General features: G+C 42.9%; 1 protein-coding gene and 1 pseudogene across 1 annotated transcript; both read right to left on the bottom strand.

The window, feature by feature from the left end:
• Nucleotides 1-8,240: 8,240 nt before the first annotated feature.
• LOC128110341 (SIN3-HDAC complex-associated factor-like) lies at nt 8,241-16,408 on the bottom strand (annotated as a pseudogene).
• A 529-nt stretch (nt 16,409-16,937) lies between these two features.
• On the bottom strand, nt 16,938-18,543 carry LOC128110338 (nitric oxide synthase-interacting protein-like). Its single transcript, XM_052738123.1, has one exon. It carries the CDS (start codon nt 18,127-18,129, stop codon nt 17,224-17,226), a length of 906 nt encoding a protein of 301 aa, XP_052594083.1. The 5' UTR covers nt 18,130-18,543; the 3' UTR covers nt 16,938-17,223.
• Between the last annotated feature and the right edge of the window lie 2,684 nt (nt 18,544-21,227).

Here is a 21,227-nt window from a genome sequence, read left to right as displayed (position 1 = left end):
ACAGCCTTTGTGAAGTGGTTCTTAATTCATTAGCACTAAGTGGGGAGATTGATTTACAAGGATTAATGATCTGCCACTCTCATCAAAGAGCCTCCACAGGGAGACCTACCACTGAGGCCATTTCTGTTCTTCAGATTCTGTGGTCAGTTCAGTTAATGAACATTGAGCTTGGTGACCTTATGGCCTTGATGTTAAGGTGACATCATTTAGCAACAGTTTTTTGAAGAAAATTCCTTTTTTTTTTTTTTTTTTTTTTTCATTGAAAGTTTATATTTAAGGACACTTGGAAGGATAACTGTTCACTTTACATAAAATAGAGATTATCTTCTATGTATTCTGGCTTGTCAAATGATACAAAGCCTAATTTTTTTTTTTTTTTTTTTTCAATCTTAAAATTTATTTATTTTTTTTCCCCTTTTCTATTTTAATAAAAAGGAAAAAAAAGAAAAAGGTTATAACTAACAAAAGAAAAATTATATACAAAAGTACAATGACTATATACAATATATACAAGTAATAAATGTCTAAACAATGTCTAGTCCATTTGTATTTGACAAATTCAGAGAAAATAATTTCATTATCTATCCTATTTTGTTAAGTCCAAAATGTATCTAATTCACTTTCTATCCTAATTAATCTTCAACTATAACTAACTAACCTTCAACTATAACTAACTAATCTTCAACTCCCTCAGAGACCCAAGAAGGAAATAATATTAGCTAACAAAATAAAAACAGAAAGTGCATGCAAGCAACTTCCAAAAAATTTGTGAGTTGACAGAAACAGCCAGCTGCCTGGACAGTCACCTGAGGTTTCTCCACAGTGTTGGGGCATCATCTTCAGCCTATAGGCTTAGCATATCTGACAGACTCATTTGTGAGGTAGGATGTACACAAGGTCGACAGTTCAACCTCACATTGGGTGAGAGCAGTCCATGTACCAGAAACACCTGAATTCCACTAGTGTCATGTCATGACTCAGGATTTTAAATTCTGGAAATTGTTGTTGATTTTTTAATTCAGCTGTCCATTCTTGGCTGTGTATATATGGCTTCATCTTAACATCCCATTCTTCTCCACATCCCTCTGTCAAATGCCAGTTTACTATTGCGAGGCGTGAGCTTAGTTACTCTTCAAGAATAACTGTTTCAGCTGCTGTTCCATTGCACATCAGAAGCCATCGGCCCACTGCCTATTCAGCTGCCTTCGAAGAAAAGGGCACTGTACCTTTTCCAAATTGCGAAGGCCACTTCAGGGATGGTGCCATATTGTCCTGGCCTCAGAAGATGCCTTTTGATAAAGCCATAACCACACTCGTTTTGGCAAGAATCAGTAGTCCTTTGTTTCATGTCCTGTCTGTCCATTTTGTCAGCAGTTGATTCAAGGATACTTTGTTGTCCAGTGGCTAACTTTTGCCACAATGAAAGTTAACTCCATATGCAGTTTCTTCAATGCCCATATTTTCTCTGAAGTAGATTGGTACTGCCAGGAGCCGACATGTCTCATAATCATAACAAAAAAGAAAAATTTTCTAAGTTATTAAAACATTTTAAATGCCATATTCTGTAGATCTCTGAAGGGTTTGAAGATGACCTGTCTAAAATATATCTGCTCAATTTTTAAAACATATCTAATATGACTACAACTTCTATTGTAATGTCTAACTACTAACTTTCATTTCTTTTTTTTTTTTTTTTATTAATTTATTTTGCAATACAATTCAGTTCTACATATCAGCCACGGATTCCCTTGTTCTCCCCCCTCCCGTCCCCCTCACCTTCCCCTCAACACCCCCCCCCCATTCCCATCTCCTCCAGGGCAAAGCCTTCCCCACAGACTGAGGTCAACCTGGTAGACTCAGTCCAGGTAGGTCTAGTCCCCTCCTCCCAGGCCGAGCCAAACAATCCTGCATAGGCCCCAGGTTTCAAACAGCCAACTCATGCAATGAGCACAAGATCTGGTCCCACTGCCTGGGTGCCTCCCAAACAGATCAAGCCAATCAACTGTCTCATCCATTCAGAGGGCCTGATCCAGTGGGGACCCCTCAGCCATTGGTTCATAGTTCATGTGTTTCCATTCATTTGGCCATTTGTCCCCTGTGCTTTATCCAACCTTGGTCTCAACAACTCTCGCTCATATAAACCCTCCTCATTCTCGCTAATTGGACTCCCAGAGATCCACCCGGGGCCTAGTCATGGATCTCTGCATCCAGATCCCTCAGTAGTTGGATGGGGTTTCTAGCACAACAATTAGGGTGTTTGGCCATCCCATCACCAGAGTAGGTCAGTTCAGGCTGTCTCTCGACCTCTGCCAGCAGTCTGTTGTGTGGGTATCTTTGTGGATTTCTGTGGGCCTCTCTAGCACTTTGCTTCTTCCTATTCTCATGTGGTCTTTATTTACCATGGTCTCCTATTCCTTGTTCTCCCTCTCTGTTGTTGATCCAGCTGGGATCTCCCGCTCCCCCAAGCTCTCTTTCCCTCAACCCTCGCCTTTCATTACCCCCACTCATGTCCAGGCTGTTCATGTAGATCTCATTCCATTTCTCTGTCATTGGGTGATCCCTGTGTCTTTCTTGGGGTCCTGTTTTCCAGGTAGCCTCCCTGGTGATGTGAGTAGCAGACAAGTCATCCTTGTTTCATGTCTAGTATCCTGCTATGAGTGAGTACATACCATGTTTGTCTTTCTGAGTCTGGGTTACCTCACTCAGGATGATTTTTTCTAGATCCATCCATTTGTCTGCAAACCTCATGATGCCATTGTTTTTCTCTGCTGAGTAGTATTCCATTGTGTATATGTACCACATTTTGTTTATCCATTCTTCAGTTGAAGGGCATCTGGGTTGTTTCCATGTTCTGGCTATTACAAACAATGCTGATATGAACATAACTGAACAAGTGCTCTTATGGTGTGGTTGAGAATTTCTTGGGTATATGCCCAAGAGTGGTATAGCTGGATCTTGGGGGAGATTGATTCCCAATTTTCTAAGAAAGCGCCATATTGATTTCCAAAGTGGTTGTACAAGCTTGCATTCCCACCAGCAGTGGAGGAGAGTTCCCCTAGCTCCACATCCTCTCCAGCATAAGGTGTCTTCAGTGTTTTTGATCTTAGCCATTCTGACAGGCGTAAGGTGGTATCTCAGAGTTGTTTTGATTTGCATTTCCCTGATGATTAGGGATGTTGAGCAGTTCCTTAAATGTCTTTCGGCCATTTGAGTTTCCTCTGTTGAGAATTCTCTGTTTAGTTCTATAGCCCATTTCTTAATTGGACTGTTGGGCATTTTGATGTCTAATTTCTTGAGTTCCCTATATATTCTGGATATCAGTCCTCTGTCAGATGTGGGGTTGGTGAAGATCTTTTCCCATTCTGTAGGCTGTCGCTTTGCCTTGTTGACCGTATCCTTTGCTCTACAAAAGCTTCTCAGTTTCAAGAGGTCCCATTGATTGATTGTTTGTCTCAGAGTCTGTGCTACTGGTGTTCTATTTAGGAAGTAGTCTCCTATGCCAATGCGTTCAAGACTACTTCCTACTTTCTCTTCTAGCAGGTTCAGAGTAGCTGGATTTATGTTGAGGTCCTTGATCCACTTGGACTTAAGTTTTGTGCACGGTGATAGATATGGATCTATTTGCAGCCTTCTACATGTTGATATCCAGTTTTGCCAGCACCATTTGTTGAAGATGCTTTCTTTTTTCCATTGTGCGCTTTTGGCTTCTTTGTCAAAAATTATATGTTCATAGGTGTGCGGATTAATGTCAGGGTCTTCAATTCGATTCCATTGGTCCACATGTCGGTTTTTATGCCAGTACCAAGCTGTTTTTATTACTGTAGCTCTATAGTAGAGCTTGAAGTCAGGGATCGTGATGCCTCCAGAAGTTGTGTTATTGTACAGGATTCCTTTGGCTATCCTGGGTTTTTTGTTTTTCCATATGAAGTTGAGTATTATTTTTTCCAGGTCTGTGAAGAATTGTGTTGGTATTTTGATGGGGATTGCATTGAATCTGTAGATTGCTTTTGGTAAGATTGCCATTTTTACTATGTTAGTCCTGCCTATCCATGAGCATGGGAGATCTTTCCATTTTCTGACATCTTCTTCAATTTCTTTTTTCAGGGACTTAAAGTTCTTGTCATATAGGTCCTTCACTTGCTTGGTTAGTGTTACCCCAAGGTATTTTATGTCGTTTGTGGCTATAGTAAAGGGTGATGTATCTCTGATTTCCTTCTCCGCTTCTTTGTCCATTGTATATAGGAGGGCTACTGATTTTTTTGAGTTGATCTTGTATCCTGCTATGTTGCTGAAGGTGTTTATAAGCTGTATCAGTTCCTTGGTGGAATCTTTGGGGTCGCTCAAGTATACTATCATGTCATCTGCAAATAGGGAAAGCTTGACTTCTTCCTTTCCAATTTGTATCCCCTTAATCTCCTTATGTTGTCTTATTGCTCTGGCTAGAACTTCAAGTACTATATTGAATAAGTATGGGGAGAGTGGACAGCCTTGCCTCGTTCCTGATTTTAGTGGAATTGCTTTGAGTTTCTCTCCATTTAATTTGATGTTGGCTGTTGGCTTGCTGTAAATTGCCTTTATTATGTTTAGGTATGTTCCCTGTATTCCTGATCGCTCCAATACCTTTATCATGAAGGGGTGTTGGATTTTGTCAAATGCTTTTTCTGCATCCAGTGAGATGATCATATGGTTTTTTTCTTTGAGTTTGTTTATATGGTGTATTACATTGACGGACTTTCGTATGTTGAACCACCCTTGCATCCCTGGAATGAATCCTACTTGATCATGGTGGATAATTGCTTTGATGTGTTCTTGGAGTCTGTTTGCCAGTATTTTATTGAGTATTTTTGCATCAATGTTCATGAGGGAGATCGGTCTGTAGTTCTCTTTCTTTGTTGTATCCTTGTTTGGTTTAGGAATTAGGGTAATTGTAGCCTCGTAGAAGGAGTTTGGTAATGTTCCTTCTGTTTCTATTGTGTGGAACAATTTAGAGAGTATTGGTATTAACTCTTCTTTGAAGATCTGGTAGAATTCTGCGCTGAAACCATCTGGTCCTGGGCTTTTTTTGGTTGGGAGACTTTTAATGACTGTTTCTACTTCGTTAGGGGTTATTGGACTATTTAAATAGTTTATCTGGTCTTGATTTAACTTAGGTATGTGGTACCTATCCAGAAAGTTATCCATTTCTTTTAGGTTTTCCAGTTTTGTCGAATAGAGGTTTTTGAAGTATGACCTGATGATTCTCTGGATTTCCTCAATGTCTGTTGTTATGTCCCCCTTTTCATTTCTGATTTTGTTGATTTGGATGCTCTCTCTCTGTCTTTTGGTTAGTTTGGATAAGGGCTTGTCTATCTTGTTGATTTTCTCAAAGAACCAACTCTTTGTTTCATTAATTTTTTGTATTGTTCTCTTTGTTTCTATTTTATTGATTTCAGCTCTCACTTTGATAATTTCCTGGCGTCTATTTTTCCTGGGAGACTGTGCTTCTTCTTGTTCTAGAGCTTTCAGGTATGCTGTTAAGTCTCTAGTGTGAGATTTCTCCAACTTATTTATGTGGGCATTTAGTGCTATGAATTTCCCTCTTAGTACTGCTTTCATAGTGTCCCATAAATTTGGATATGTGGTGTCTTCATTTTCATTGATCTCTAAGAAGTCTTTAATTTCTTTCTTTATTTCTTCCTTAACCCATTGGTGATTCAGTAGGGTATTATTCAGTTTCCATGAGATTGCAGGTTTTCTGTAGTTTTTGTTGTTGTTGAAATCCAACTTTAGACCATGGTGGTCTGATAGAACACAGGAGGTTATTCCAATTGTTTTGTATCTGTTTAGATTTGTTTTGTGGCCAAGTATGTGGTCAATTTTAGAGAAGGTTCCATGGGGTGCTGAGAAGAAGGTATATTCTTTTTTGTTAGGATGGAATGTTCTGTATATATCGATTAAGTCCATTTGAGTCATGACATCAGTTAAGTCCTTTATTTCTCTGTTAAGTTTCAATTTGGGAGATCTGTCCAGTGGTGAAAGTGGGGTGTTGAGGTCTCCCACTATTAACGTGTGGGGTTTTATATGTGATTTAAGCTTTAGTAATGTTTCTTTTACATATGTGGGTGCCCTTGTGTTTGGGGCATAAATATTCAGAATTGAGACTTCATCTTGGTGGATCTTTCCTGTGATGAGTATGTAATGCCCTTCTTGATCTCTTTTGATTGATTTTAGTTTGAAGTCTATTTTGCTGGATATCAGGATGGCTACACCCGCTTGTTTCTTAAGACCGTTTGATTGGAAAGTCTTTTCCCAGCCTTTTATTTTTAGGTAGTGTCTATCTTCGAATTTGAGATGTGTTTCTTGTATGCAGCAGAAAGATGGGTCCTGCTTTCGTATCCATTCTGTAAGCCTATGTCTTTTTATAGGTGAATTAAGTCCATTGATATTGAGGGAAATTAATGACCAGTGATTGTTCATTCCTGTTATTTTTTGGTGGTGATGTGTGGGTACTTCTATACGTTGGGGTTTACTGCTGTGGCTTTATCTGTTGCCTGTGTTTTCGAGGGTGTATCTGACTTCCTTAGGTTGGAATTTTCCTTCTAGTGCTTTCTGTAGGGCTGGGTTTGTGGATAAGTATTGTTTAAATCTGGCTTTGTCATGGAATGTCTTGTTTACTCCATCTATGGTGATTGAAAGTTTTGCTGGGTATATTAGTCTAGGTTGACATCCATGGTCTCTTAGTGTCTGCATTACATCTGTCCAGGTTCTTCTGGCTTTCAAAGTCTCCATTGAGAAATCGGGTGTTATTCTGATGGGTTTGCCTTTATATGTCACTTGGCCTTTTTCCTTTGCTGCTCTTAATATTCTTTCTTTATTCTGTACGTTTAGTTGTTTAACTATTATGTGGCGAGGGGACTTTTTTTGGGGGTCTAGTCTGTTTGGTGTTCTATAAGCTTCTTGTATCTTCATAGGCATTTCCTTCTTTAAGTTGGGAAAGTTTTCTTCTATGATCTTGTTGAATATATTTTCTGTGCCCTTGAGTTGGTATTCTTCTCCTTCTTCGACCCCTATTATTCTTAGGTTTGGTCTTTTCATGGTGTCCCAAATTTCTTGGACATTTTGGTTCATGACTTTGTTGGTTTTAGTGTTTTCTTTGACTGATGAATGTATTTCTTCTACTGTATCTTCAACGCTAGAGATCCTCTCTTCCATCTCTTGCATTCTGTTGATTATACTTGCATCTGAAGTTCCCAATCGTTTTCTCAGATTTTCTATTTCCAGCATTCCCTCTGTTTGTGTCTTCTTCATTTTTTCTATTTCCCTTTTCAGGTCTTGGACTGTTTCCTTCATTTGTTTCATTGATTTTTCTTGATTTTCTCTCAGTATTTTATTGTTTTCTTCCAGGACTTTATTGATTTCTTCTAATTTGTTTGCCCTTTCCTCTAGTTGTTTACAGCGTTCTTCACATTTTTTTGTCTTTTCCTCTACGCAAGCCTCTAGCTTCTTCATGATGTCATTCATAAGGCTGTTTTCTTCTGCTTCTTCCAATTTCTGATGTTCAGGTCTAGGTGTTGGAGGAGGGCTAGGGCCTGGTGATGCTGTATTGCTATTCATTTTGTTGTATATGTTTCTGCCTTGACGTCTGCCCATCTCCTTGTGGTTCGTTCTTGGCCTTATCCGCACACTTGGTTCAGACAGACCAGTGTTCCAAAAGGGAAGTCAGTGTTCCAAAAGGGAAGTCTGGAGCAAGATGGGAGCTGGGGGCCGGCCTCTAAGTCTCAGGAAGAGGCTTGGGGCTCAGGCGGATGGGCGTGGTGGCAGGGCGTGGAGACTGCAGGGTCTGCCAGGGGTCTTGGAGAAGGGGATCCTTCCCGGTGGGGCTAGCAGGGAACCTGCCCGGTGGCCAGAACCTGGGGCCGAGTTGGGCAGGTCTTCCCTGGAGTGGCTGGTGCCCAGGGATGGGGTCTGGGGCAAGGAAGGGTACTCACGATTGTTCCAAAAGGGACGTCCGGAGCAAGATGGGAGCTGGGGGCCAGCCTCTAAGTCTCAGGAAGAGGCTTGGGGCTCAGGCGGATGGGCGTGGGGGCAGGGCGTGGAGACTGCAGGGTCTGCCAGGGGTCTTGGAGAAGGGGATCCTTCCCGGTGGGGCTAGCAGGGAACCTGCCCGGTGGCCAGAACCTGGGGCCGAGTTGGGCAGGTCTTCCCTGGAGTGGCTGGTGCCCAGGGATGGGGTCTGGGGCAAGGAAGGGTACTCACGACTGTTCCAAAAGGGACGTCCGGAGCAAGATGGGAGCTGGGGGCCAGCCTCTAAGTCTCAGGAAGAGGCTTGGGGCTCAGGCGGATGGGCGTGGGGGCAGGGCGTGGAGACTGCAGGGTCTGCCAGGGGTCTTGGAGAAGGGGATCCTTCCCGGTGGGGCTAGCAGGGAACCTGCCCGGTGGCCAGAACCTGGGGCCGAGTTGGGCAGGTCTTTCCTGGAGTGGCTGGTGCCCAGGGATGGGGCCTGGGGCAAGCTGTATCTGAACTTTTGGAGAAATGTGCTGGGTTTTTTTTTGTTTGTTTTTTGTTTTTGTTTTTAGTTTAGGTGTATAATTTTCAGTTCAATCTCTAGCAATTTTTAAAGGCTGAGAAAAAATTCAGGGCCAGCTGCTCTCTGGCCCTTCTCTCTTTAGGAAGAAAGGAATAAGCTCAGCTGAAAGGTAAAGTTGAATGTCAAATGCTGGCATGGTAGGTCCGCACCAGGCCTATGTTTCAGCTGCCTTCCTCTCCTAGGTTTAAAAATCTCCAACGTGATCTAGAACAGGCCACAGCCCAGGGTCAGAGCCTGCTGAAGACAAACCTGCTTCAGCAGGGACACTAAGTGCACCAGGCAAAAGAGCCACCATGGACTCCTATCCCCTGCAACCATGGCATTCGTAGGGTGGTCTTTCTTCCTTCACATTGGTGTCCTGTGAGTGAATAGGCCCTGGTTTTGTCTAGGCCATGGCAGAGATAGGCTGCTTATAGGAATAATTGCCATTCTTTCTCTGACAGCACCACTTAAGAGAACTCCACTCTAGCATCAACACCTCCTCAACAAAAGACATCTTGTAGCTGTGAACTAACCAGTGAGGAAAATCCCAATCTACCAGCAACCTACCAAATAAGGTTGGTGCATTATTCCAGGAGAAAATAAATCATCAGAAAGAAGCTTGAGCTACAGAGGACCTGCCAAGACTACTCAGAACCCAGACATCTATTAACAAGTGGCCCTCAAACGGGACACAGCAGCATGGGGAGGGTATGTTGGTGAACCAGAGTTACTCTGTCAGTTTACTCTCCATGTCTTTAGTAAGCTGTCTGAGTCCTCCACATGTGGTGAGAAATCTGACAAGAAAGCCTGCATGGCTGTCATGCTGTTATCTCTACATACCACATGGAGAAGAATAGGATTCCCTCCCCAGGGCAATGCTGAAGCCAACTCCATGTCACGTGAAAGTGTTGCTGAAGATGACGCACTGCAGATACTACAGCACTCCCTCACACCTATGTTAGTCAGTCATCGGATCTTCCATCAAGAAAATGACTAGGGATTCTCCAGTGTCACAGCCTGGACTGGCATGACTGGTCCTGAGAAAGAACTTATAGAGGAGGTCTGAGTCATCTTTGGTGCTTTGGAAAGCCAAATGTACTCCATTGATTCGTTGAGTCTAGAGTAGAAGAACATTTGTAGCTTAAGATTTTGGAGGGGTCTTTTCTTTGCTGGGGTTTTGTTTGCTTGGTGTTTTTAGTTTAGTTTAGTTAGAAATTTTGTTATTTTTTTGTTAATTCTTTTATTCTTGTCAGTGTTTTAATAGTTGGTAAATATATACACTGCATTTACTGACTGCCTTTTAAAAGTCCCCACTGAAGACTTTTTATGAATAAAAAAGCAATTTCCAACTCTTTACTTTTACAACTCTTCTTTATTCAGGCATGGTGTTGCACTCCTGTAACTTCAGAACTCAGAGGCAGAGATGAATCTCTGCAAGTTCCAGGAGCCTTGGCTACAAAGTGAATTCCCATCTAACCAGGGCTACATAGGGGGTTGACACCTTGAATGTGGATGGCATGGTCTACGCCAGTCTTCATGACCTAGCCTTTATGTTAACAGCCAGATTTAGAGAATGTAACAATGATGAGCTTCTGGAAAGAAAGGAATCTCCCTTCTGCACTACATTAGTCCTTTCCACATGCCCTTTCCCAATTGTCCATTGTGGTTCTGGGATAGCAAAACAGTGAAAGTGGCCTTGAAATGCATGAACAAAGTTTACCACTACCCACAGCAGAGGGGAACTGCTGAGCTGCAAGTATGAATACTGGAGATGCCTTCTGACCTCTCACCCCTTTAGCATGACTGTTGCATTGGGGAGATGTAGAGTAATGACCTGCTCTGGCACTGTCATCTGCTTCCATTAGGAATATTGTGAACAAAGCCTGAAGGATTCATTCCAATCTCTGAAATGGTGTTTCCCGTTGGTTTATGACACAAAACATTTCATAAAATTCCATAAGGCTGTCTCAGATAGGTTACTCAGAATACCAATTCCATCTGCTAAATTTAAGAAGTATGAGTTTGGGGCTTGTGGAGATAGTTCAGTAGTTAAGAGCATTTGGGTTTGGTTCCCAGCACACATAAGGGGGCTCATATCCATCTGAATTTCTAATTCCAGAGGACCCAATGACTTCTTCTGACCTCCGTACCAAGCATGCCTCTGGTACTCAGATATACATGCAAGCAAAACATTCACACACAAGTATACATTAAAGTAAAATAGGTAAGTATTACCAACTAACTTAATGCTACTTGGCAGATGAAAAGCTTCAGCTATTTTTTTTTCAAGACAGGGTATCTCGGTGTAGCTTTGCGCCTTTCCTGGAACTCACTTGGTAGCCCTGGCTGGCCTTGAACTCACAGAGATCTGTCTGGCTCTGCCTCCCGAGTGCTGGGATTAAAGGCGTGCGCCACTACCGCCTGGCTACTTCATCTACTTTTACTTTTAAATATTATCTCCAGATTTTTCTCAGGCTACATCAGAATTCAGTATCCTACTTTGGCTTCAAATATCAAGTTTGTTTATTTTATTTTTTCTAATAAAACTAAATTTATTCAATACCCTACAGTAATGGTTTTGATAATAACTATCCAAGTGTATAAAAAGTTTAAGACATATTTGTAGAGTTAGTATATTAATACAAAGTGCATGCCTAAATACAGTATGTTTACAGGCAGAGAGTTGAGTGGGAGAAGACTGCAGTTGAGGTCTAATAATAAATATATAAATGCAGAAATAGAGATGCTCAATCATTGGGCACTCTGTGCATACGGTGGCTTGTACTAGATAGATTTTTCACAAAAGGGAGAAGCACACAATGTAAAACTATAAAACTAAAGGTTGTCATAAAAACTGTGGCTCTCCTTGTTGTGAAACACTAACAGACTTTAACAATCCAGTTTTCAAAATAATCATGAGTGACAGAATACTAAGTCAGCATGTACCCTTCCCTCTAGATGTCTGACATGGCAGTATTGTTTTTTCCTGAATTTTGAGAAGAAGCCATTGGACAGCTTCAGGAGTGTTCTACGGAGAAACCCTCTCTGAGATCTTAATGTGAGGCATTCCATTCAGCTACCTGGATGTTCAGAAGCCCAACTCCAAGAAACCAACTCAACTAACCAATTCAATCTCAATATACAACTCTTCTCTTTAGCCTACTTTAAATAGTGGGAGAAAAGCAACAAAAGCCTAAATCCTAATAAGGTCAAGACAAGGCAAAGGGCTACTCTATAGATAAAACCTCCACAAAGGTCAACTGAGGAAATCCAGAGATAGAACTGAATCATACAGATTTCAGTGAGTCGCAGACAGTCATGTAGCAGCAATGTCAATTATTTATACACTGCAAGTTCTCTAAGAAATGTCCCTCAAGCAGCATCAGCTATGCTCCGTGCATCCCCAGGACTTCCACATTCTAATAAGTGGTTTCTAACCACGTGTTCTCTACTGTATGGTGATGTTTTGATACTATCTGTATAGGACCTTGCCCATCCTACAGACTTGCCTTCCCCCGAAGGAGCTCTGGTTCTGTTTTAGAAGATTCACATAAAGTCTTCTTATCAAATATTAAGATGAAGGGAGGTGACACGATGCTACCTGTGTGTTCAGAAATTGCTTCCTCCTCCAAGCTATTTGGAGAAATCTCAGTCTCCCCTGCTTAATAGTCAGTAGTACAGGTCTGAATCATCAGAAGTTTGGTAATGCTGAAGCATTCCAAAATTTTTAGCTGTCTCTAGAGGCAGGCCATGCTACTGAATTATGACAAATTATCATGAGGAAAAATAAGTGTAGCCAGACATTTTTAAATGCCTCAACCACAACCTTTCCACAGAAAGACTAAACTACATATGGTTTATCATAGAATAATGGCACCTCTGGCCCCTGAAATCCCCTAATTTCATTCATTTGGAGGTATTAAACAAGCAAAAACACTTAAATAGTACTTTACAACACCATTCAGCTTTCCAATGAAATACTCAGCATCTTAAATATTATGTATACTTTTTTTTCTTGCAGTAAGCTAGACACTGGCTTCTGAGTTTGTTGTATGGGGAATGGGTAACACATTAAAACTGTTATATAAAATGTCTTTTGGCAGAATAATAGGTATCCAAGTTAAAAATAGGAGGGTCAGTTTGTTACTTTGTGGTCTTTTCAAAGTTGAAATCAATCTTTGTTCCCTTCTACTTACCTCAGTCACTACTCCTGAGTGGAGATGGGCAGAGGTGCCAGCCCCTCCTCCTCAGACTTCACAGCAGCTGCTTTCTTTCTGCTGCAGCAAGGCTTGAAGAGATGGGTGTCAATGAGAACTCTGCCAAAACTGCCCTTAGAGGTGATCCCACAATGTATTTTCTGTCTTTTCCAGTAGGTAATATCTAAAAAGGAAAAACTGGAGTCCTCTTAGAGCTGGAAGCCATCTCTGTATCTGAGCCTTGATCTGACTGGTTACTGAAGCAGAGACTGGGCTGGAGAGGCACTGGAGGTGCTATGAGCATCAGGATTGTGGTGTTTAAATTCCTTCCACAGTTTACTCATGTGATTGCTTTTCATCCTGTTTCCAGATAGAGTTCTCACTTTTTTTTTTGTTTTAAATGTTGCCTTTAGACTGGGTCCTGCCCTTGCATCTACCACATGATTCCAGTTTTGTTGGTTTTTTGTTGTTATTTTGTTTTTGTTTTTTGTTTTGCTTTGTTTTTCTGGATCAGCTGGCAACTTCTTCCATCTTTCCACAAGCAACACACAGACACTGCAGATGTCATGTGCAACCCAAAAGAGCTCTGAAAATCCTTTTTGTAATGTTTACTGTCCATGAACCAAGAGCTGGAAGACTTGGCTCTGCAGATACAGCAGTCCTCTGTTCTTCAGTGCACCTTTGGCTTGTGAAAACCAAACACATTTCCTTCTGGGCAATAGCTTCCACGTGCAGCAGCATCCACACAGGGCAGGCTGCACCGAGAAAACCCCTGCAAGCACTCACTGTGCCCACAGTGAATCCAGCAAGTTTGCTGCTTTTATATGCTGCCTACGTTAAAAAAAATTCTAAAACCTACCCAAATGGTATATCCTAGAGCAGTAATGAAACAAAAATGCTAAGGCAGATTAACGATAAAAAAATGTGAACGTGTATATACTTGTCAAAATTCTTAAAGTGGTAGTGTGGAGCTATTTTAATGGTTGTAGCAAAAGAGATAGAGTCGAACCACAGGGGAAAAAATGAGTTTGATGGGATATACTTCATAGTTCTCATTCATTGTTTGCTCCTCATTATGCAATTTATTTTAATAGAACAAAAACAACTCCCCATATTTATGACACTTTTATTATCTCCCTCTATTTTGTAGTCAGAAGGTCCTATGGTATATAGCTGTGGTTACTTTACCATGATATGGACCATGTGCAAGTTAGAAACAATGAAGATGATTGAGGAACAAAGATATGAAAATGTTTTCATCAGCTCCTATTTAGACATCAAAAACAATCCATATCATGAGGTGTGGTGGTGCATGTCTTTAGTCCTAGCATGAGGGAGGCAGAGGCAGGACGCAGTGTTTGACACACACCCCAATTGTTAGTTTCTGTCACGCCGCAGCAGCCTGCATCTGCTGCTGCCACCACAGCAGTTACGTCATCACTTGTCATCGGGTTCTTTCCACCCTCAGCTCTGCCACACGTGCAGCCTTAAAAATGCCCGCCAGGCACAGCTCATTCCCTTTCCATCTCTGCCTTTTTCACATCTCTTTGCTTCTCCTCTCTTGTCTTTTCTCTCTTGCGTCTCTTCTTCCTCTTGTCATTCTGTCCCTCTCAAGTCCCCACTCCCACACAGCCCTTCACACTTCCACTCACCATTCCCCAGTGAACCTCTTTGCAGTAACTGTTGCTGGTGCTGTGTGTTGCCTAGTGGCATACCTTGGCAGGACCTGCTGAGAGGTACTCAGTATCACCTCGCTTTCGTTTTTATTCATCACCTCACCAATTACTTAATTTAGTGCATGTGTCTGTGGGTGTGGGGTAGGGAGAGGTGTGCGTGTGGAGTTAAGAGGACAACTCTTTGGAAGTCTTTCTGAGAGGATGCCAGGGCTGTAGCCATCTTAGAGAAGGGTCAGACAGGGGACAGCAGGCCCTTGGGTAAGTTGTTCCTAAAAACCCACCAGATGATCTGCTGCCCCTTCACCCCTAGACAGTTAGGAGATGCACACCAGGCATTTCCTGCCATAACCGAAAGGATATGCTGTAACATAACTGGCATAATAAACAAAGCACCAGATATGTCCTCTGAGATGTTTTCTGCTGTTATAGATTGTATACCATAGCTGTCATAGGGAATGAGTTTCCTGCAGATAAAAATGGGATGCCTAACCATCAGAGGAAATGGATCTGCTGGTCAAATGGATACAGTAACATAGATTGCTAGAGGATAGGGCCATTTCCTTTCAGTTGCAACTCTCCAATCAATTCAAACCAAGCATCTCTAACCTGACGTAAGCACCAGTCTTGAGCTTGTAATGATATAGAGTTGGAATTCTCCTAGATCTCCTACCCTAACCATTAGAAATACCCTGCTTGAGTGCTACTCAGGGTCTCTCCTGCTCTGCTGCATCAGATGGATGGAGACGCCCAAGTTAACTGGCAGCAATAAAAAGATTTTGCAGAATTTGGTCCCTTGGGGGACTCAAGGTACAACATGTTCCATCCTGCTACCTTGTGGGATTTCAGGGTTGAACATAAATTCTCTGGTCTGCTTGGAAATGCCTCTTCCCAATGAACATTGCTAGTCCTCAAACAGTTTCTTGAAGAAGAACTCTTTTCCCCAATTTTATTTAAGTTCCAAGTAAAGTTTTTCTGCCTTATTGTTGAATTTCAGACTTGATAGAGGAGCTGACAAGATGGTTCAGCTGGTAAATTAGGCACTCGCCACCAAGCCTGATGATCTGAATTCAGTCCTTGGGACCCACATTTGGGGGGCAGAGTACCAATCCCTTACATTAGTTTCTGACCTCTATACATGTACTGCATATGCATGTCACACAAGTGCACAGAAATAATAATAGCAATAATAAATCTAATTTAAAATTGATGGAGAATATTGTTATGCCTATCTCACAGAATTTTAAGTGTTACTGGAGCTGTATGTCAATAAAAATTATGTTGATTTCTATATTTTATAAACCCAAAATCTGTGTTAACTTTGTATTAAGATTAAAAAATAACAAATATGCTTCTAAATTTATTTAACTCAGTTGTGCTCTGTTATTAGCTGCCTATGTCTAAACATGAAAAAGAGCACCAGACTCTAGTTACAGAGATTATAATGCAGTACTAACACTTGCCTCTAAAACAAATGTTTTTGTCAGAAGACTTGCAGGGTGCACAGTCAGAAACTGGGGCCAAACAAAAATCCAGCATCTTTCCAAAGAATCCATTAAGGCCCAGGAGCTAACTAGAGCAAGTATACAAAAATGCTTTGAACTCAAGGTGAGGTCAAGGTCACTGGGTCTTATGAAGGCAGCACAGCGTGATTGATGGCACAGAACTCAGAGCCTGGAGGTAAGGCAGGGTGTCCAGAGCCAGGGCTTTGCTAGCCTTGTTCTCAGACATTCATTCAACCTCCCAGCTTTCATTTCAGATGGTGAGATGAGAATTGTTACAGTTGGCCACCTTCCTTCTTTGTGCTTGTGAAGAGCATTAAGAGTTTTAACAGCAAATGACGGCCATTGTTAATTGTTAATTACATGCTAATTGCAACCTGAATGTCCCTTATATGAAATGCTTGGGATCAACAGTTTAAGATTTCATAGCATTTTGTATTTCAGATGTTTTTAGATGTGAAATGCCCAATCAACCAGTGCAAGGTAAGCATGGGGTGCACGGGGGTGGGGGGGTGGGGGGTGGTAAATTTAGTTATATGTAGACAGAGTGAATTGAATTATGTCAGTACTCACTTTTGAGGAGATTTATTTAACAGGTTTCAGACACGCTTCAGGGTATGGAAACTTCTGTGCCAAGCACAGTAGCACACATAGAAGAAAGAAGTACTTAAGTTTGAGATCAGCCTGGGTAGCTAGACTTAAAACAAAAAGAAAGAGAACGAGATAGACAGACAGATATATAGATAGATAGACAGATAGACAGACAGACAGACAGACAGACAGACAGATAGATAGATAGATAGATAGATAGATAGATAGATAGATAAAATGAAAGATTAAAACCTTCTCATCTTGGCCACTTCTATTCCTGATAATCATTTATCAATGGGGTCCTTGCTGTTCTCTGGAGCTTATGTTTCCAGATAATTCCAGTATTTGCCCTTTGGCAATGAAAATCTGGTGAGTCCTAAGATTCATCCAATAGATTCTTATGAAATCTTTAGGTTTTGTAAGAGGCCCTTCCTGAGGAGAAGAACAACTCAAATGCCCAGAAGAAGCCAGGATCTTCTTATGACTACTTCCATTCCTGGTTCTTAACATTACTGTGTTGATGAACTTTAACTTATGTGTAACAACAGTTCTACTTTTCCTGAAACTCGCTCTGTAGCCCAGGCTGGCCTTGAACTCACAGAGATCTGCCTGTCCGCCCAAGTGCTGAGATTAGAGGCATGCTCTCCAACCACCTGGCATTAAAATGTATTTCTTTTTTTCCCATTCACAGGCAGGTTTATTAGGTCACAGCTCAGGCTTGCATCACTGGCCGAGACAGCTCTACCTGCAGCTTCACTCCTGAGCTTGAAAAGCCTGTACCGCCGCGCTGCAGCAAGATGATATCACGTTCTGTCAGCGGATCCCCGTTCACCAGGTCTACCATGTCCTTCCGGATCAGTTTCTCTACACACTCCAGGGTGACCACAGCCCCAGAGGGCCGCAGCACTGCACATGGTGTGGCATTGCTCAGGCTGTCTCGGGTCACAGCACACACGTAGCGCTCACTGCGTGTGATGAGTCCCACGCGGTCTCCAGAGTCGCCCAGCTGCGTGAAGCGCACTGGAGTCAGGTCCGACATGCGTAGAGGCTTCCCAGACATGGGGCAGGTCACAGTGCGAGATGGTTTTTCCAGCTTGGTGGCCTTTGCCTCAGGCGTCAGTGAGGGAATCCAGAAGCTGGGCAGCGCTTTGTTCTTGTCCTTGCCTGGGGGACCTGCCCTGGGCCCTGACTGCTCACCATCTGTGTTGGGTAAGGTGGCAGCTTTGGGCATGAAGGGGTTGAGGGGCCGGCTCACGATGGCTGCCTCCTTCTCCAGGAAGCCTCGAACTTGGTCCTGGGCTGCAGCTCGCTGAAGCTGTTTCTGCTCTTCCCTCCGGGCTGCTCGCTGCTTCTCATAGGCCTTCATCTGCCGGGCAATCTCTTTCTTCTGGTGTAGGATGTACTCCAGGATCGCCTCCCGTTCGTACAGGTAGCCATCTGGGGTGACCACAGGATCATGGCAGGGCTGCAGTGAGAGACAGCAGCAGTCAAAGTCCTTCACGGCGTCCCGGCTCAGTCGGATGTTCTGGGTCCCAAAGCCTGAGGCCGCTGAGTCCCTCTTCTTCTCATGGTAGGTGTAGACAGCCCCTGCAGTACAGTTCTTACCGTGCCGTGTCATCCTCACAAACGGTTATCTGACCGTCGCTGCTTCTACTGTGTTATGATGACACACAAAGTTCCATTTAATAACACACTAGGAAATAAACGTAGATACTGTAAATTTTCGTTCTACTGTGATTTCTTACAAAGAGTAATTGTTTCCTCGACAACTCCTGATCAGATCCTGTTTCCACGAATCTTCAGACTGAAGCTTGTGAGTCCTCGGAATGGATCTCAGCTGAACTGCTGCTGCTAAAGGCCTAAAAGCTGAAAAGGCTCTAGTTCCTGGTCCTCACACCTTATATACCTTCCTGTTTCCTGCCATCACTTCCTGGGATTAAAGGCGTGTGTCTTTCCCAAGCAAGACATGAGATCTCAAGTGCTGGGATTAAAGGTGTGTGTCACCATGCCTGGCTGTTTTCCAGTGTGGCCTTGAACTCACAGAGACCCACAAGGATCTCTGCCTCCCAAGTGATAGGATTAGAGGTGTGTGTACCACCATTTTCTGGCCTCTATGTCTAATCTGTTGGCTGTTCTGTTCTCTGACCCTCAGATAAGTTTATTAAGGTACAAATATATCAACCACAGAACTCCCTCTCCCAAGTGGAGGTAGTGTGCCTTATGGGTGGAGTCCCTGCCTAAAACCTCACAGTGAGTGGCTGGGTGCCAGTATGGTTCGCCAGTGGAGTCCTTGCCTAGAATCCCCCAGAAGGGGGCTACAAGCCTGGCTTAGTGCTACTGCACTTGGCTACTTGCAGAAGGCCCTGGCTTCCATTCCCAGCACTGAAAATAATAAAGAAAATAACAACAGTGTAGGTGGCCCCAGGAATGCATCATGGGTTGACTGGACTCCAGCCAAAGTCTAACATGGAACACCAGGAGAACTGTGGGTGTCTAGAAGCCCAGACACTGCTGAAGGGCTACATTCCAAGATGCTGAAAGGCCACAAGCCTAGGAGCAAAGCAGGAGTCTGAAACTTCTAGCCAGAACTCTCAATGTAAGCCCGCATAGAGGGCACCATTGGCCAGGCAGGAAGTTGTCTGGGCTGCTTGCTGGCATCCACACCCACTGAGAGCCTTGGTTACTTGGGATGAGGATCTTGACAGAAACTGAGAGTAGAGCACATATTGTAGGAAATTAGAACAAGCCCTAAATGCAATGTCTGCCACTCTTAGAAGACACAAGACTGGCATGATGGCACACTCCGTGTACACAGCACTAGAGTTTTTGGGTTTTGTTTTTGTTTTCTCTTCAGCACTGGGAATGGAATGCAGGAACTCAGCATTGGGCAGATACTTACCATGGAGTTACAGCCCCAAGCACTCAGGAGGCAGAGGCAGGCAGATCTCTGAGTTCAAAGCCAGCCTGGACTACAGATCGAGTTCCAGGACAGCCAGGCTGTTACACAGAGAAAACCTGTCTCAGAAAAACAAAAACAAAAATCCCTTATGTTGTATACTGAGGACAGTAATAGATTTGACTATGGCTTTGGACCTGTACCCTTCCAACTCTGCACACTTAGGGACAACCATGCTGAAGGTGTAAAAGTGAGGTGCAGATTGCTTTGGGAACCTTGGCCTACTGTGTCTACCAGTTCATGCCCTATGGAGCTAGGTGATATCGTAGAAGCCATTAGGGCTGAATTGTCAGGAGAGAGAAGTGATAACCAAAGCCACTGAGATAGAAATCACTGAATTATAGATCTGTTAGCCCCATATTTTTATTTACTTAGTTTATGTGTCCAAGTGTTTTGCCTGATGTGTGTCTGTGCACCATGTGCATGCTTGGTGCCTATGAAGTTCACAGCAATGCCCCTGGAACTGGAGTTACAGGCTGCCATGAGCCATCAGAAACTGAACCTGGGTCTTCTGCAAGAGCAGCCAGTGCTTTTAGCCACTGAGCCATCTCTTCAGCCCCCCCATTAACTCTGTTATAATTGAGATTTAATTATTTTTGTCTTCTGCATTTGATGTAACACTGATCTAGCTAATGTTAGTATGATGGTGTACATACACACATGCAGGCAATACCTTGTACACATAAAGTAAATCTTCTTTTTCCTTCTTTTTTTTAAAAGAAAAACATGATCCAACATGGTGGCATGACTTTAGTCCTCACACAGACCTTTTCCTAGACCTCAGGGAGCTCTGTGGTTGCTTGGGTAGTTTCTGCAAGGAGTAGGTTTTAGTTTTCCTCTTCCACCCTTATGGTGATATTTTATTTGTGCTGAAATGTGATTTTATTTGTATGTTAATAAATAAAGTTGCCTGGGGGTCAGAGCTAATAGCAAGCCATAGCAGAAGTCTGGCAGTGGTAGCACACGCCCTTAATCCCAATCACATGACAGGCAGATCTCTGTGTGTTCAGGGATACCATCCAGCATGGAGACACATGCCTTTAATCTCAATACCAACCATAGAAGACCTGGAGGTCTGTACAGACAGGTAGTGACGAGAAGGTCACATGGTTGGGTTTACAACCAATGAAAAGGCAGAACAGAAAATCAATAAAAAGACAGACACACAGGAAATAGGTCCTCTTTCTCAGGGGAAGGATGGCAGGGGCAGCGATGGGTAAGAAGACGGTTTCAGTCTCAGCTCTTAGTTACTGCTCTGACCTCTTGGGCTTTTAACTCTGCATTTGGCTCTGTGTTTCTTATTTAATAAGACCGTTACATGTACACACCCTGCTGTCTGTTTATTTCCTAGGGAGGGTCTCATTCAGTTGTGAATGAGAAGGGCATGAACCACACATCACCCCCATCGTGCTCCTTCTTGCTTTACCTGGGATAACTGGCAGCCAGGCATCCACTGTTGCTTGTTGTGCTGTTGCTGTTTGTAAGCTTTGAAGACTTATGCCAGTGTAGAAATTTGGTGTCCTCTTAAGTCCAAAGCAATATGTATAGAAAACAAGCATATCTTGAGAATGCCATAGGAAGTCAGCTGCCAGCACCTCCACAGCACACAGGAGCACAGGCCCATTGAGATGGCTGGGTGTTGAAGGCAGTCCAGCAGATGTGCCATTAATTTCCCATGTCTGATGAATGTGACTGTTAAACAAATCCTGCTTGTCCTGTATACACAGTTTCAAGACTCCTGCATCTCTCTCTGACCTCTA

Source organism: Peromyscus californicus, unplaced genomic scaffold (genome assembly GCF_007827085.1).
Source record: "Peromyscus californicus insignis strain IS unplaced genomic scaffold, ASM782708v3 Scaffold_152__1_contigs__length_87076, whole genome shotgun sequence".
Classification (NCBI taxonomy): domain Eukaryota; kingdom Metazoa; phylum Chordata; class Mammalia; order Rodentia; family Cricetidae; genus Peromyscus; species Peromyscus californicus.
Note: the sequence above shows the minus strand (reverse complement) of the source record. Positions and strands in the feature narration are given on the sequence as shown.